Source organism: Danio rerio, chromosome 4, assembly GCF_052040795.2.
Source record: "Danio rerio strain M-AB ecotype USA chromosome 4, GRCz13ab, whole genome shotgun sequence".
NCBI lineage: Eukaryota > Metazoa > Chordata > Actinopteri > Cypriniformes > Danionidae > Danio > Danio rerio.
In genome coordinates this window covers 8241450-8260454 of record NC_141024.2, presented here as the reverse complement: position 1 = coordinate 8260454, position 19005 = coordinate 8241450, and the positions used below count along the sequence as shown (strand labels likewise).

At 33.2% G+C, this 19005-nt stretch overlaps 3 protein-coding genes across 4 annotated transcripts; all 3 read right to left on the bottom strand.

The window, feature by feature from the left end:
* Window positions 1-1621: 1621 nt before the first annotated feature.
* teni.2 (thiaminase I, tandem duplicate 1 2) lies at window positions 1622-3729 on the bottom strand. The gene is given in 3 exon segments (NM_001327997.1): window positions 1622-1958; window positions 2045-2372; window positions 3636-3729. Coding segments are annotated over 3 exon segments (717 nt in total). The 5' UTR covers window positions 3701-3729; the 3' UTR covers window positions 1622-1634.
* A 1653-nt stretch (window positions 3730-5382) lies between these two features.
* On the bottom strand, window positions 5383-8466 carry LOC148679928 (uncharacterized). Its single transcript, XM_088649950.1, has 3 exons — window positions 8278-8466; window positions 6536-6839; window positions 5383-5922 (listed from the first exon to the last, which is right to left on the bottom strand). The coding sequence occupies exons 1-3, from the start codon at window positions 8322-8324 to the stop codon at window positions 5602-5604; spliced, it is 672 nt and encodes a 223-aa protein (XP_088506076.1). The 5' UTR covers window positions 8325-8466; the 3' UTR covers window positions 5383-5601.
* Window positions 5383-14213, bottom strand: teni.1 (thiaminase I, tandem duplicate 1). 2 transcript variants are annotated; one of them, NM_001327892.1, is given in 4 exon segments: window positions 5383-5555; window positions 10822-11172; window positions 11299-11602; window positions 14066-14149. In NM_001327892.1, coding segments are annotated over 3 exon segments (672 nt in total). In that variant the 5' UTR covers window positions 14113-14149; the 3' UTR covers window positions 5383-5555; window positions 10822-10851.
* Between the last annotated feature and the right edge of the window lie 4792 nt (window positions 14214-19005).

The following is a 19005-nucleotide window of genomic DNA, read 5'->3' as shown; positions in this document are numbered from 1 at the left end:
TTAATAGATTACATCCTATAATACATTGTTATATTCCATCATGGCCTGTTTAATTGTTGTATTATACTAGCAGAAAAGACTATCAGGTCTTTACTGTGATTTAAAGACAATTACTATAACGTCAATAGTTTATTTCCAAACAAATCTTTTTAAAGCATATTAAAAAAAAATGTCAAAACTGGCTGTGGATATTTTTTTTCATGATGAAAGACAGTAGGATTAGAATTGATCAACATTAAATTAGTAATTAAATATTTATTTAATTATCATACTATACTATACATGTATTTCAATATAATTTTTCCTTATTATTATTATTAATATTATTTCATTATTTTTTAATGTTGATAGAATGTACACAAGATGTGAAATCATGCTCATTTTTGAATAAATAAAAATTTTGCTTTGAACTACCCCTTTAAGAAGTATCTGTAAAACGACTTATAATGTACTGGCATTAAAAAAATAATAATAAAAAACATTATATTAACAACTAAAATATATGAACAACACAAGTAGTTGATTTCAAACCAAATAAATAAATAGATGCAAAAAAAAAAGACAACATAGAGTAATACTGCTTTATTTATTTTTTAAAAATCATATATTACAACATGTCCTGTTTAATTTCGCTATTTTATTAGAAGAGATTGTTTACTATTAGATTTTTACCATAATTTAAAAACGACTACTAAAATGTCAACAGTTTATTTACAAACAAATCTTTTAAGCATGTTAAATTTTTTGTCATTTTGGCTGTGGGTATATTTTCATGATGGATGAAGGTAGGATTAGGGTTGTTTAACATATTAAATTAGTAATTAAGTATTTATTTAATTATCAATATCAATTCACTATTAAATATGTCATTGCATATCCATCAGGCTAACTAAATCAAATGCGCATATAAGTATTTCGCTATTTTATCATGAAATGTTGGCACTAAATAATATCTCTTTAGCAGTTGTAAAAAGGGACAACTGTAAAAAAGGGATTAGTTTCTAAAATCGAGTTAACCAATTGCCTTAAAAGAAAAAAGTTGACTTAACGACAATAATGTAAACCCATTTTAACTTGGAACTGTTAAGTTGACTTTTTTATTGTGCAAATTGTACTCACTTTTAAAAAATGAAAGTTAATCACTTTGTCAATCCACATTTATTATATTAGGTTTTCTTCCCTCAGCTTTTCTGTATGTAGCAAAATGACAGTAACTAAAATAAATCTGCTCTTCCAGACTCCAATGTTTCTTTTAAACTCAATACAAACTATAATTGTAGATTTTATAGACCTGTTGCAGCACCAAATATTGTAACAATTGCAGTAATTACTTAAAAACAGCTACAACATACTAAAATAGTCTGACACTGTAAAAAAAGATTAGTTGACTTTACAAAAGTGAATACAATCAGCATAATTATAACTTAACTTAACAGTTCCAAGCTACAATGGGTTTACTTACATTATTTTTGTAAAGTCAACTTGTTGGTTTTAAGGCAATTGGTTTACTCGCTTTAAGTAACTATAATCACTGTTTACAGTGTATAAGTATATTGACTGCATGGTCTTGACAAAATCAAATGCAAGGTCTAAAAGTTCTTATGTTATAAGCATTTGCAAGCAACAGCAGCCACTTAAGACGTTAAGAAGAAATCATGCTCGTTCTGCATCTGAGCATGAAACACAGCATTAGCCTTCGCCACTCTATCAGCTGTGTTCAGATACTTGTTCAGCAGAGCTTTATAGTGTTTCTCATGATTGCCGCCCATATTGCCCACCTTCCAGGTGAAGTAGGCATTGGTTGGAGGAATGTTCAGGTTATTAGCCAACCAACACCAAAGTCTAGCACATGGCACAAGACCCACTACAAAATACACTGGCTCTTCAGCTAGCATGAGGTTTGTGTAGGTCGACAGATACTTTCTCATGGCTGGAGTTTGCTGAATTTGAGGCTCAGCCTGTGGGAAAAGACAGTATAAACATCTTCAGTGAATTCAGAAGCAACTTAAAAAAATCTTAAGTGCTTGTATTTAAATATTCCTACCTCAAACCAATAGATTTTCATCATGAAGTCGCTCAGTTTTCTGTAGCTTGCGTATCTGCCTTCTAGTAGCTTCTTGATGTCAATGGGGAGAGATTCGTTTGCACTCATTTTCTTCAACATATCGCCAACTCTCAGTGCGTAGTTTAGGTCTTGCATGGTAAAGTTGACGTATCGCTCCGCCTGCAGGGTGCCGTTCTCCATTTGCCTCAGAAAGTCCAGATGGAGCGTCTTTGCGGCGATGTCTTTATTGTTCTCCCATAGGTAGTCATAAACATCCTCCACAGATGTAACTTCCAAACTATCACTGGGAGAGCTACAGTGCGTGTACCTGTTATAGACATAAATAAAAGTGAAATCTTGGACAAGAGAATTAGTGATTTTTACTAGATGAGTGCAGTCTAATTAGTAAAAACGTAGGACTAATCAATGGACCCTTTTCACATTTGTAGGTTTTTCAGTAGTGGAAGTCGTCATAGTCTTGTGAAAAAGGTCTATATATTAAGCTTAACGTTCATTAAAGAAATTAATCTGCCTGTGTTATGCTAATTTAAATGTTGCTAATTGAATCATGGAGGTCTCTCACAATACATTTACATCCATTTAAGGTTAAGTATAATTTTTTATACTTTCTGAATTCCACCTCTACTGTGATTGGTTGGATGGTCCAGTCCGCCGCTTCGGAAGCGTTAGCCAATCAGATCGCTGTATGCAAATACACCAGCTAGACAGTGACCCATTGCTGACTGAATTTCATTGGCTGACGCTGCTATGATGATCGCGTCAGCCCCAACTTCAGACATGCTTTCAGTCAAGCGTTGACGCTGAAGCCCCGTGTGAATGGGGCGTTAGAGAGCCACATGCAATTTCCTGAAATCGGTTAAAAGCAGTTCACTGAAGTTTGAAGCATTGAAATTCTGAGATGGCCAGCACAGAGTCCTGTTCTAAACCTGATTGAAAATCTCTGGAAAATCCTTGGCAACAATGTTATGGTTAACAAACCACAGTCAGTGAGCTGTTCAAGTGAAATTACGTCATCCAGAGCAAGGATGTGCACTTTTCCTATTTGATTTTAACTGCTGTAACCTTTAGAAATGTTAACTTTCTACAGTTATTGCTATTCTCTACTTTTGATTATGTTTTCCCCTCATTAAATAAAGCATTTTTGCCTTATTACTTTTGTTATTGTATAACACAATGTTCTGCTAGCATTATATAGCCACTAGTAAGTTCTTTAAATTTTGAATAATGAAGATTATTTCTGAAAAACTCAAGTGTCTCTGAATTGTTGTCTGGTTTTGATTTCAAGTGTAAGAGTGGATTCCAGATGACTCATTGCTGCCAGTTCACAGTTACTTCTTTCATTTTGGAGACGTAACTTCTTTTGCGAGACCTCCATTTGTCTGATCTTTGATATTTCAGACCTTTTAAATTCACTAACAGCTTTTTTAAAACAAAGCATGAATAGTAATATCAGAAAAGGGATAACCAGCACACATTATAGTGTTTTGCCACATTTAAAAGAGCAAAAACTACATTCATTAATCATTCCAAAGCTGTGCTGTGTTGTGAAAGTAAAACATTAAAACCTTACCTGAAGTTTAGGATGCAAAAGTAGAGTATGGCCACAGTCTTCATCCTTCTCATGCCTTGATACGTATTTCTTTTTAATTATCTTACTTCCTGATTCTCTGTTTGATACAGTTTCAGTTTCATTTATAGTATGATAAACTATTGGGTAATTCAAAAGTCGGCCAGCCTACTCGTTTTAAAGATGTTTCACTGAAACTGAATACAAGCTGACACTGAGATACAGAAACGCTGAAATATCAGTAATTGCAGTGAAAACATGCTAGTACTTTGTTCATTAGAGATAGATAGATAGATAGATGGATGGATGGATGGATGGATGGATGGATGGATGGATGGATGGATGGATGGATGGATAGATAGATAGATAGATAGATAGATAGATAGATAGATAGATAGATAGATAGATAGATAGATAGATAGATAGATAGATAGATAGATAGATAGATAGATAGATAGATAGATAGATAGATTTACAGTAATTGAATACACAATGCAGTTAATGATGGTAAATGTTCAGCTTTTTAGGGACTATTAGTTTGCATCTAATATTTTTCTAAGTAGGTTCTCACTTGTTGACATGGAAACTGATTATCTTTTACACCTGTGCCTGGTGTAGGTGTTTATTTTCTCTTATGTTTTACTTTTTGTGTTTAAGTTAATTTGGTTTAGCTGTGGTGCTTTTCTGTATGGTCTTGTGTTATTCAGGTGTCCAGCAGTTTTTTATTTTGAGTTATTGTAAGCAAATAGTGGTTGAAAAAAAACAAGGAATATTTTAAACTTCTAGATCCTAGATCTAGGTCCTAGATCTACTGTCCCATCAGCCTGTTTTTTATCAGTTATGTAACCCACTAGTCCTACTGCACCCAACCTGCTCTAAGCTGGGATCAAACTGGCCATTCTTTGCATGGAAGTTGGTTGCTGTAACAACGAGGCTAAAGACAATGGCCTCTAGTACACTTTTAGAGGTCAGAGAAGAGAGGTTTACCTGCATATCACTTTACTAGCTGGGCTCTGTTGCACTTACCACCCTAAACTTCACACCCATCCCAGACGAGACGACGAGCCCTCAAATGTAACCCACCAGTCCTACTGCACCCAACCCACTCAGAGCTGGGATCGAATTGGCCATTCTTTACATGGGAGTCCGTTGCTCTAACAAGGAGGCTAAAGACCATGGCCTCTAGTGTCTGTAACTAGAGCACCTTTTGAGGTCAGAGGAGTGAGGTTTACTTGCATAGCACTTTACTAGCTGGCCTCTGGTACACTTACCACCCTAATCCTCACTCCCATCCCGGACGAGCCCCCAAGGGTAATCCACCAGTCCTACAGCACCCAACCAGCTCAAGGAGGCTAAAGACCATGGCCTTTAGTGTCTGTCACTAGAGCACCTTTTGAGGTCAGAGGAGTGAGGTTTACCTGCATAGCACTTTACTAGCTGGCCTCTGTTACACTCACCACCCTAAACCTCACTCCCATCCCGGACGAGCCCCCAAGATTTTTCCACCGGTCCTACTTCACTCAAGCTGCTCTGAGCTGGCAGAAACTTTATAGGTTTTGAGTAAATGAAGAGTAAATAAAAATTTCAGTGTGGACTTTATCTTTAAGAAATAAATCTGTAGGATTACAGAAAAAGTACACTGACAATTTTACTGGCAACTTCTCATTACCTGGTTCATTTTTATTTCTTAAAAAAACTTATTTTAGTGACCAATCCAGACATTTAAAAAAGGAACTTGAGATTTCAGAAATATTTGATTATTTATTTTTATTGCCATTGGTGACTACAACAAACTCAGAATATTTTTTCATGATTAAAGGTGTACTTCCAGAAAATATTAGAAGGCTACTAACTTAAAATATAAAATTAATGATTAAATATATTGACTGCATGGTCTTGACAAAATCAAATGCACAATCTAATAGTTCTTTCATGAAATTGTATAAGCATTTGCAAGCAATAGTAGCACTTAAGATGTAGAGAAGAAATTATACTCGTTCTGCATCTGAGCATGAAACACAGCATTAGCCTTCGCCACTTTATCAGCTGTGTTCAGATACTTGTTCAGCAGAGCTTTATAGTGTTTCTCAGGATCGCCACCCATGTTGTCCACCTTCCAGGTGAAGTAGGCATTGGTTGAAGTAATGTTCAGGTTATTAGCCAACCAACCCCAGAGTCTAGCACATGGCAGAAGACCCACAGCAAAGTATATCGGTTCTTCAAGCATCAGATTTCTGTAGGTCGAGAGATAATTTCTCATGGCTGGAGTTTGCTGAATTTGAGGCTCAGCCTGTGAAAAAGACAGTATAAAACATCTTTAGGAAATTCAGAAGCAGCACAAATGCAAATTTACTCACACTTAATTGGTTTTGAAATATCTTGTGTTCAACGGGGAAAGTAGCCATTATTAAAGCAGTTGAAGTTTGAGCTGCAATAAATAACAAAATCCTGGTTTTCCAAATTAAGTGATTTTTAAGAAGGCTTTTGAAGAGTAAGTAGTGAATGTTATTAAAGTAAAATGAAAGTTATTAGACATAAATCATGGGCTTTATTTGGCTAAAATAAGTTGAAATTATGCAATTCAGATTAGTTAAATTAACACTATTCAAATGTTTGAATATGTGTGTCATGATTAATTGAACTTACACCAACAATACATTTTTTGAGTAAAAATTCAAAGGTATGAGACCAATTAAATTTTTCTGGGTGAACTATCCTCTTAAAATGTTGACTTCACTCAATAAAATATTATGGCAATGGCTACCAGCTACATTCTTCAAAATATCTTCTTTTGTGTTCAACAGTTGAACAACAGACTCAAGCAGGTTTGCACGAGTGAGCGTGAGTAAATTACGTCTTTATGGATAATTTTTGAATGTACTGTCATTTTAAGTGTTTTATACCTTGATAAGATACCCCTTCAGCATGAGTTCCCCAAAGCTTTTGTAGCTGGAAAATCTTGCTTTCATGAAGTCCCTGATGTCGACAGGCCGAGAGACTTTGGCGCTCATGCTCTTCAGCATCTTGGTGACTTCCAGCACGTAACCGATGTCTTGAATGGTGAAGTTGACGTATCGCTCCGCCTGCAGGCTGCCGCTTTCCATTTGCCTCAGAAAGTCCAGATTGAGTGTCTGCTCTGCGAGGTCTTTATTCTTTTCCCATAAATATTCGTAAACATCCTCCACACAGCTCACTGACAGAATATAGCTAAAACACAAACCATTTGGATTACAAAATACCGTTTCAGATATGCAAAAGCCATCAGATGCCAAACAACGTTCATTATGAATGGCTAATTTATGCCTTTTAAAACTCTTTAAAAGTACACATGAAATCAAAACTAACCATATTGATTTTGTTAGCTCACACAGTTATACAACATGGCTTGTCTTGTTCTGCTCCGAGCTGATTGGATGTAGAAAATAGGGTTTTTCTTAATGAAATGCACAGATGAATTGTTCACCACAAAATTAGCAATGTGAGCTAACAAAATCAATGTGGTTCGTTTTTATTTTATGTGCACTTTAAAACTCACTAAGATTCTTACAACTCGTCATATTACCAAAAAGTGTTTAAAAACAGGAATAACTGGAATAGTGTGAAATGAGTGCTAGAGAGGCTAGCAATATTTTTTTGTTTCTAATTGGAAAAATGTAAAGAAGTTATAGTGGAAAATAGGCACAGTAATAATAAAAAATGGCATATTTTTCTCACTCTTAAAAATGTTAGGTTGTTTTAACCTGAATTAGAGTAAAAAATTAACAAATTTGACATTTTTTAGGTCAACTGTTGTGTTGGTCCATATTTAAACCAAATTTATGTAAAATTTTTTTTTATCATTTTAGTGTAACTTTGACAAATAATTATGAAGTAAAAAACTGAAATAAATGTTATGACAAAGTAAAATATATATACTTTATTAATCTGTTTTGTCTACATCTATATATATATATATATATATATATATATATATATATATATATATATATATATATATAAATTACTTGTCATTTTATTTAGAAAATATTTCTATCCAAACATGATGGCCTGAAACATTTCTTTTGAGGGTTTTACAATAATATTATTTGCCTATCTAAAATCATGTAATTTTTAAGTAATTATGATTAAGTAAAGGGTTTAAAAAAGTAGCAGATTAAAAAATAACAAATTACACAGAAAAAAATAAATATGGTTTTCACAATGTAAATTTAAACTTGTAATTAAAATTACAAATTACAAAAATCAAAAATGTAATTAGTTTTATGATTTTTATTGGTTATCTTTATTTGAACCATATCCTCCTATATTCCATGTTTATGTTTAAAGGTTTAACAAAATACATTAATTTGTAAGAGACAACAATGTAGACATACTGTTTTGTTTTATTCCATATTATTCAATTACTCTTATTATTATTTTAGAATAATTTTACTAAATTGATTTTCTTTTTTTAATAAATGTTATTTCATATGTATTGTCTAACACTGAATCTATAATCATCTAAGAAAACTGTTGTAAAATATTAGACTAATTAGACTAAACAGTAAATATTTGTTTATTATATATATATATATATATATATATATATATATATATATATATATATATATATATATATATATATATATAAGATATCAGTCCTCACCTGTAGCCTAAGAAGCAGAGAGCCAGAAAAGAGGCTGCAGTCTTCATGTTTGTTGAATCTTGAAGAAGTTCTCAGTCGGAAACTGTTATTTATTCAGTCAGCCTATTCTTTTATAGTGGCACTTTATTATGTAATTGTCAGAGAAGAGACACAGGACTCAGGTAAGTAAGTGACAATGTAGTTTATTGTGAAGGATGGCAGTATAAAAATGGTGAATATGCACGTAACAATAATAATCTGGGAGTAAAAAGTAGATGATCAAAGTCAGGTTATCGTCTATTGCAAGATGACAATGGATACAGGAACCGATAATGAGGACCAGATGAGGAACCAGGAAGACATAACACTAAGTACAAAGACAGGGAGATTGCAGGAGACAAGGGAGGTAAGTAATATATCTAAAAGTGCCAGTACTGAAGGCTTTGTCCTTTTTGACGAAACTAGGACAATGACAATATGAGGAACCAGGAAGACAGAGCATAGGTACAAAGAAAGGGGAAAGCCTGGAGATCACAAGCGACAAGGAAGGTAAGTAATATATCTGAGAGTAGTAACACTGTATACTGAAGGGTTTGTCCTTTCTAAAATTTCTGAAGAAATTTTATGGGGGGGGGGGGGGGGGGGGGGGGGTGTAAAAGCTTGATGACATGGGGGTTTACCTCGGTTTCGTAGAGCAGGTCGATCAAGATTTGCTGTTTGAAAATCTTGTATGAGGACTGGGTCCAGGATATCATCACAGGGAAGCCATGACCTTTCCTCAGGTCCATAACCCTTCCAGTTCCACTCATGTGCAATCCATGATTTCATGGACTTGATAGATCCTTTTTCCGTCAGGATAGGAAGGAGGGGATTCTTCTCTAGGACCAGGTCCTGTGGAACAGACAAGGGTGAGCGGTATAGGGTTTGAGGAGAGAAACGTGAAAAGTGGGATGTATTCTATACTCACAGGGTAAGTGAAGGTGGTAAGTGATTGGGTTGATTCTCTTCTCAATGGTAAAGGGGTCAATGTACCAGAGACTCAACTTTTTATATGGCTGCTGAAGACATATATTCCTTATGGATAACCAGACTTTTTGATCAACCATAAAATCTGGAGTCTGCCTTCAACAAAGGTCTCCCATCCCGGACCATCCCAGCTGTGGCGGCAGGCCTTTTTTACACACATCTACCCACTACCTATGGCGTTATTTCAATGACAAATGTCGTGAGCGCAATATTACAATTCGAGATCGCATTTTTATAATAGCCCACAGCATGCAAATCTCTTTGCTTGCGCACCGATTTCTTCTGCTCGTGCACAAAACTTCTTGCACACCCTCAAATATACACTGCTCAAGTGCAGATCTTCTTGTGCACTCTCAAATAAACGCTACTAAAGTGCGATTTAGTGCATTTTTGTAACAAGTATGTCTCCAACATTTATTAGATTTGCTAGGACTATTTATAAATGTGTCCAATAGATCTACAGAGTGGTATTAATTTGTCCTGAAGTAAAACAGCTATACGTCGTGTTTGCTGGTCTCACGCATCACATGTCTGTCAGGCAGCCAGTCTGTCAGTCAGCACGTAACCTTAAAGGATTGACGCACAGCACTGTTACGGTTACAGAGAAGTTTGCGCTCTTATAATTCACTTACCTTTTTATACATTTTGGTGTGATTATCACCCGCTATTAGAAGCAACCACGATTGAATGTTTTGAATAAAAAACTGTAATGTAGCCATGGAGGGATCAATTTTGCCGTGGTGCCCTGCCATGGAAGAATGAATGCAGCAGAAACCATGCCTCTAGTGTCTGACGCTAGAGCACCTTTTAAGGTCAGAGGAGTGAGGTTTACCTGCATAGCACTTTACTAGCTGGCCTCTGTTACACTCACCACCCTAAACCTCACTCCCATCCCGGACGAGCCCCCGTGTGTAACCCACCAGTCCTACGGCACCCAACTTGATCTGAGCTGGGATTGAATCGGCAATTGTTTGCATGGGAGTCAATTGCTCTAACAAAGAGGTTAAAGACTATGGCCTATAGTGTATTTTTCCTACTATGGAAGTCAATGGCTGTTGGTTACCAACACTTTTCTAAATATTTTTTGTGTGTGTGTTCAACAGAAAGCAGAAACGTGTGTAGGTTTTGAGTAAATGGAGACTGAATAAAAAATTCAGGGTGAACTATATCTTTAAGAAATAAATCTGTAGGATTACAGAAAAAAGTATACTGACAATTTTACTGGCAACTTCTCATTACCTGGTTCATTTTTATTATTTAAAAAACATTATTTTAGTGACCAATCCAGACATTTACAAAAGCAAAGAGATATCAGAAATGTTGGATAATTTATTTGTATTGTAATTGGGGAATACAACAGACTCTGAATATTCCGACAATAAACAGCAATTAAATTGTGTTCGATTTGACTGTGGTGTACTTCCAGGAAATATTTGTACTTGCTCAAAATATTAAATTATTAACCTAATGATTAAATATATTGACTGCATGGTATTTGACAAAGTCAAATACGCAATCTAAAATTTCTTTTATGAAACGTTATAAGCATTTGCAAACAATAGCAGCCACTCAAGATGTAGAGAAGAAGTCATGCTCGTTCTGCATCTGTTCTTTAAACACAGCATTAGCCTTCGCCACTTTATCAGCTGTGTTCAGATACTTGTTCAGCAGAGCTTTATAGTGTTTCTCAGGATGGCCACCCATGTTGTCCACCTTCCAGGTGAAGTAGGCATTGGTTGGAGGAATGTTGAGATTATTAGCCAACCAAACCCAGAGTCTAGCACATGGAAGAAGACCCACCACAAAGTATATCGGTTCTTCGAACATCAGTTTTCTGTAGGACAAGAGATAATCTCTCATGGCTGGAGTTTTCTGAATGGGAGGCTCGGCCTGCGGAAAAGACAATGAAAAGCATCTTTAGTAAATTTAGAAGCAGCACAAATGCAAATTTACTGGTTTCAAAGCAAAACCAATCATGGATAACGTTTGGATGTACTGTCACTTTAAAAGTTTTACCTTGAAAAAATACATGTTCAGCAAGAGTTCTCCAAAGCTTTTGTAGCTGGCGAATCTCCCTTTCATGAAGTCCCTGATGTCGTCAGGCTGAGAGACTTTGGCGCTCATGCTCTTTAGCATCTTGGTGACTTCCAGCACGTAACCGATGTCTTGAATGGTGAAGTTGACGTATCGCTCCGCCTGCAGGCTGCCGCTTTCCATTTGCCTCAGAAAGTCCAGATTGAGCGTCTGCACGGCGAGGTCTTTATTCTTTAGCCACAAATATTCGTAAACATCCTCCACACAGCTTCCTAACGAAATATAACTAAACCAAAAAGGCATCTGGATTACAAAATTACATTTCAGATAAGCAGAAACCATAGATGAAGAGATACCAAACAACGTTCATTATAATTGGCTTACTTATGCCTCATAAAACTCTTTAAAGTGCACATGTAATCAAAATTAAGCACATTAATGTTGTTAGATCCCATTGCTAGTTTTGTGGTGAGCAATTCATATGTGCATGTCATTAGGAAAAAATTGCCTGCCCTTGAAATCTAAAGATGCACTTCGTATTTGTCTTTAAGTTCTCAGATTTCGTCAAAGACCATAGAACACACAAGACATGTCACTTGTACAGTTTTGAATGAGAAAAAGTGTAACAATCAATATGACAAAGGAAGCCCCGCCTACTAGTACAGAAGCAAATCAGCGATCGCAGACAATTCTCCGGAGGAGGGGCTCGGACCAGATGAGGTGAGTTTCTGCAGATTCTATGTGATTCGAACGTTTAGAAATGAAACTAAAGACACAGTTGTTTGATTTTATTGGTGATTTTTTAATATGAAATTTAATCATAAGCTTGGCAAACAGTCATACTGCCCGAGAGGCATTTCAAAAAGGTCTGCTGAGTGAAATGACTTGCCTTAAAGGGACTTTGATTACGTCTGACTGTGGTATGGGGTAGGGTTAACATACTTAACAATGCCCATCCGACTGTTAGTTTTGACAGCGCCATGACAGCAAACATAAATGGTGAGGAGGAGGTGTCTGTTAGGTTTTCCTGATCTTTCTAAATAAATTGCCTACTTTACTACAACCAATCAGCTTGGTTTCTAGAGAAGCAGAATGTTAAATGAGAAAAAAAGTGGGCGTGGCTTGTTTTTTCTATTGCGAGCTGATTGGATGTAGTTAAGTACTTGTAGTTTTTAGATTACAAGGGCAAACTATTTTTCTCTTAATGACATGCACAGATGAATGGTTCACCACAAAACTGGCAGTTTTGATTTCATGTATACTTTAAAACTCTTTAAGATTCTTACACCTGCTGGTATCATATTACCAAAAAAAAGTGTTTACAAACTTCAACAACTGGAATAGTAGCCTATGAAATAAGTGCTAGAGAGGCTAACAATAAATTTTTGTTTCTAATTGGAAAAGTATATCAGGTTATAAGGGAAAATATGCACAATAATAATAAAAATGGCATACTTTACTAACTCTTAAAAATGTTTGGTTGTTTTAACCTGACTTGAAGTAAAATATGAATAAATTTGACATTTTTTTTAAAGCAGCTGTTGGTTTGGTCCATATTTTAACCAAATTTAGGTTAAAAAATAGTATTTTAGAGTGTAAATTTCACAAATAATTACAGAACGTAAAACATTGAACTAAATATGAAGTGAAATTGTGTAAGCTGTGTATGCTCTAATAATCTGTCTACATCTATTTAAAAAACACTTCTCTTTTATTTAGGAAAGATATCTATCCAGACAAGCTGGCCTGAAACATTTCTTTTGAGAGTATTATATTATTATTATTTGTCTAACTGAAAACAAGGTCAATTTTAATTTTAAGGAATTAGGGGGGGAAGGGGAAAGGTTTGAAAGAAAATTAGCAGATTACAAAGTAACAGAAACTATACCAAAAATAAATAAATAAATAAATGGGGTTATATGACTTAAATTCAAACTTTAATTAAATTAGTTTCATGCTTTGTATTGGTTGAATATATTAGAAAGTCATCATCCTATAGTTTCCTAGTGTATGTTTAATGGTTTATTTCAAAGCATTACCTTTTAAATTATATATTTTTTTAATTTTAAAAACTCTTAAATTATAAAGAAAAAGCGTTTGCCACATACCATTGTTTTATTCTTTATTATATCCAATTATTATTATTATTATTATTATTTTACAATAATTTTACTAGAGCTGTATTCTTTTTTGAAATGTAATTGAATGTTATTTGCATTTTCTGAGATTTAATCTATAATCATTATCTAAGAAAACTGTTGTAAAATATTAATATAAAATATATTAATATAATAAGATATACAGTGTCCATTTTTAAAAAAAAAATAATATTTTTATCAATTTTCTCAGAGTATATATATTTTGGTGTATTTGAACAAATAATATTAAAATAATTATATTTTAGTCACTGAACATCATCAGAAATAGAAAGATAATACATTTAAATTAATGCAAAATATTGAAAAAAATTGTAAATACAAATTTTAACAAATTTTTTTTTTGTCTTGAAAAAAAATTTTTTTTTGTTCTTTTTAAATTATTTTTTTAAAAGTTTTAGACCGTTATCATAAATTATTTAAGCTCCAGATTTGGCACAAATATAATATTGTAAAGCTTCCTTTATAAGTATTAATCTATATGAGACATTTTACTCATATATGTTGAGCACTGTATATGACTTAACAGTAATTAATAGTTTTATTAAAAAAAAAATTACAAAAAGATTTATTGGTAAGATATCAGTCCTCACCTGTAGCCTAAGAAGCAGAGAGCCAGAAAAGTGGCAGCAGTCTTCATGTTTGTTGGATCTTGAAGAAGTCTTCAATCGAAAACTGTTATTTCTTCAGTCAACCTGTTCTTTTATAGTGGCATTTTATTACCTAATGCTGAATTGCATCAATTAAAGATGACGGTGGTAAGATCTGTTTATAGATCAAATCATTCCGATTCTTATCTATTCTGCTGACGCCCTGATCTATCAGTCTGTCTGCTTTTTAGCTATTTTTTTTTAAAGATTATTTAAGGATTATAGACAATTTAAATGCAACATTTAAATGTAAATGCAACCATAATTTTCATGGGAAACTGAAAAAACATTAAATCTTAATTCTTTTCTCCCTCTCACTCTGTATATACTTCAATATATTAATTTCAAAGATGTGCAAACTTTTATACCATGAATCATATATGCTATATTACTATAATAATATACGCTAAAACATATCTGTAAACTTGCAGTTTTCCATATTTTGTGATCCATGTTTTTATTTATTTATTTTTATTTATGCATTTGAATAGCTTTTTGACACCTTGATCTTTCCTCCGACAACTTTTAACCTTGAAAAGTTCGAAAAAGTGTCTTTTATGAACATTTTTTAATATGTATTGTCTGATTTGGTGTTGTATATTACGCTACAAAAACCTTGTAATAAGCTGCCAGAACATTTTCTGTTATTTTACTCAGTATATTATTTCTTTTATTACATTTCAAACTACAAAAATGTCAATAAAAGTCACTTTGTTAATCTGTAGAGTTGATTTTTCAACATCAAAAGTCGACAGAGCAGAGATCAACATCCATAATGCATTTTACAACCGTAAATAAACAGAAAAAAAATAATTATAGGAGCTGTTAATTAACATATGTTATGTACAGTGTATATCAACCAATACAAAGTACATTTTAGATAACGCATGCTGAGTTTTTAGTCAGTATAATGCAATGCAAATATAAATGCTACATATATTCCATCACTCTACAACTTACTTTACAGCAGAGGTTTTCCATTTGCTATTGTTTTATTATTTATTACTTGTAGTGAGAGTGGTTTCTGTCTTTAACTGAAAGTAAGTTTCCTCACTCTCACCGCAGCTTTAAAGTAGCATTGGTGTGGAAACTGAATAACGCAAGACATGACTGAAAGAGTTCTTCTTTTTCTGCTTTCTTCTTATAAATGAATTCCTGTAGTTTGAATTACTTAGTATTAGAAAAAATTCTATTTCAAAATGACTTTCAAGAAAATGAGTCATGACAGTTACAGAGAACATCCTGTACAAAACTGACTGTATTGTGTCAGAATTCTCGGTCTGAGTTTTTGTGCTGTGTGAAAAAGATTTATAAAATGTGGATTTATTTATGTTAGCAATAATACTCACAGTTTCTCTGGATTTCAAATTTATAGTTATATAATTTTTTTTTATTTTATTATTATTTTTTTTTAATTATAAAAAACTCAAAATAAAAAAAAATGATTATGTAATTGCCCTCAAATATTTTTATCACAGTACTAATGTTTTATTTTCTAAGAGTTTAGAATGAATATTTAATTGAATAGGCTTACGGTAATTCTTATTTCGAGCTCAATAGTTACGATCGCCTAACAGCAAAAAGTTTGTTGGTTCGAGTCCCGACTGGGTCAGTTGGCATTTCTGTGAGGAGTCTGCCTGTTTTTCAAGTGTTGGCGTGGGTTTCCTATGAGTGCTCCGGTTTCCCACACAGTCCAAAGACATGCACAATAAGTGAATTGGATGGCCTAAATTGGCTGAAGTGTGAGTGAGTGTGTGAATGTGAGAGTGTATGGGTGTTTTGCAATACTGGGTTGCAACTGGAATGGCATTCACGATGTAAAACATGCTGGAATAGTTGGCGGTTAATTCCACTGTGGCGATACCTGATAAATAAGGGACTACACCAAAGGAAAATTAATGAATGAATAAGTAACAATAAATGAAAATCTTATCGATTTTTCATTTTTCAAAAGAAAATGAAGCTTCAAATGTCAAAATTGGTATTTATTATTTAGAATAAATGTCAACAGACCTTTAAAACAAATATTAATATTTTATTCAAACTCATACTGAATAAAGTGACCTCTAAATATTTCTAAAGCTGTATGATAAGTTGATTTCATGCACTTCATTTATTTACGTATGTGCATGAATATTGAGAATAACCTGTTGACAATTGTAGGAGAGTCCTAAACTAGTTTCAACAAAGAAAATTTCCAAAACTTGCAGCTACAGTATTTCTTAGCAACCATCATGAATCATATATGCTATATTACAATAATAATATATACGCTAAAACATATCTGTAAACTTGCAGTTTTCCATATTTTGTGATCCATGTTTTTATTTATTTATTTTTATTTATGCATTTGGATAGCTTTATGACACCTTGATCTTTCCTCCGACAACTTTTAACCTTGAAAAGTTCGAAAAAGTGTCTTTTATGAACATTTTTTAATATGTATTGTCTGATTTGGTGTTGTATATTACACTACAAAAACCTTGTAATAAGCTGCCAGAACATTTTCTGTTATATTATTTCTTTTATTACATTTCAAACTACAAAAATGTCAATAAAAGTCACTTTGTTAATCTGTAGAGTTGATTTTTCAACATCAAAAGTCGACAGAGCAGAGATTAACATCCCATAATGCATTTTACAACTGTAAATAAACAGAAAAAAACTTAATTATAGGAACTGTTAATTAACATATGTTATGTACAGTGTCTATCAACCAATACAAAGTACATTTTAGATAACGCATGCTGAGTTTTTAGTCAGTATAATGCAATGCAAATATAAATGCTACATATATTCCATCACTCTACAACTTACTTTACAGCAGAGGTTTTCCATTTGCTATTGTTTTATTATTTATTACTTGTAGTGAGAGTGGTTTCTGTCTTTAACTGAAAGTAAGTTTCCTCACTCTCACCGCAGCTTTAAAGTAGCATTGGTGTGGAAACTGAATAACGCAAGACATGACTGAAAGAGTTCTTCTTTTTCTGCTTTCTTCTTATAAATGAATTCCTGTAGTTTGAATTACTTAGTATTAGAAAAAATTCTATTTCAAAATGACTTTCAAGAAAATGAGTCATGACAGTTACAGAGAACATCCTGTACAAAACTGACTGTATTGTGTCAGAATTCTCGGTCTGAGTTTTTGTGCTGTGTGAAAAAGATTTATAAAATGTGGATTTATTTATGTTAGCAATAATACTCACAGTTTCTCTGGATTTCAAATTTATAGTTATATAATTTTTTTTTATTTTATTATTATTTTTTTTTAATTATAAAAAACTCAAAATAAAAAAAAATGATTATGTAATTGCCCTCAAATATTTTTTATCACAGTACTAATGTTTTATTTTCTAAGAGTTTAGAATGAATATTTAATTGAATAGGCTTACGGTAATTCTTATTTCGAGCTCAATAGTTACGATCGCCTAACAGCAAAAAGTTTGTTGGTTCGAGTCCCGACTGGGTCAGTTGGCATTTCTGTGAGGAGTCTGCCTGTTTTTCAAGTGTTGGCGTGGGTTTCCTATGAGTGCTCCGGTTTCCCACACAGTCCAAAGACATGCACAATAAGTGAATTGGATGGCCTAAATTGGCTGAAGTGTGAGTGAGTGTGTGAATGTGAGAGTGTATGGGTGTTTTGCAATACTGGGTTGCAACTGGAATGGCATTCACGATGTAAAACATGCTGGAATAGTTGGCGGTTAATTCCACTGTGGCGATACCTGATAAATAAGGGACTACACCAAAGGAAAATTAATGAATGAATAAGTAACAATAAATGAAAATCTTATCGATTTTTCATTTTTCAAAAGAAAATGAAGCTTCAAATGTCAAAATTGGTATTTATTATTTAGAATAAATGTCAACAGACCTTTAAAACAAATATTAATATTTTATTCAAACTCATACTGAATAAAGTGACCTCTAAATATTTCTAAAGCTGTATGATAAGTTGATTTCATGCACTTCATTTATTTACGTATGTGCATGAATATTGAGAATAACCTGTTGACAATTGTAGGAGAGTCCTAAACTAGTTTCAACAAAGAAAATTTCCAAAACTTGCAGCTACAGTATTTCTTAGCAACCATCATGAATCATATATGCTATATTACAATAATAATATATACGCTAAAACATATCTGTAAACTTGCAGTTTTCCATATTTTGTGATCCATGTTTTTATTTATTTATTTTTATTTATGCATTTGGATAGCTTTATGACACCTTGATCTTTCCTCCGACAACTTTTAACCTTGAAAAGTTCGAAAAAGTGTCTTTTATGAACATTTTTTAATATGTATTGTCTGATTTGGTGTTGTATATTACACTACAAAAACCTTGTAATAAGCTGCCAGAACATTTTCTGTTATATTATTTCTTTTATTACATTTCAAACTACAAAAATGTCAATAAAAGTCACTTTGTTAATCTGTAGAGTTGATTTTTCAACATCAAAAGTCGACAGAGCAGAGATTAACATCCCATAATGCATTTTACAACTGTAAATAAACAGAAAAAAACTTAATTATAGGAACTGTTAATTAACATATGTTATGTACAGTGTCTATCAACCAATACAAAGTACATTTTAGATAACGCATGCTGAGTTTTTAGTCAGTATAATGCAATGCAAATATAAATGCTACATATATTCCATCACTCTACAACTTACTTTACAGCAGAGGTTTTCCATTTGCTATTGTTTTATTATTTATTACTTGTAGTGAGAGCGGTTTCTGTCTTTAACTGAAAGTAAGTTTCCTCACTCTCACGGCAGCTTTAAAGTAGCATTGGTGTGGAAACTGAATAACGCAAGACATGACTGAAAGAGTTCTTCTTTTTCTGCTTTCTTCTTATAAATGAATTCCTGTAGTTTGAAT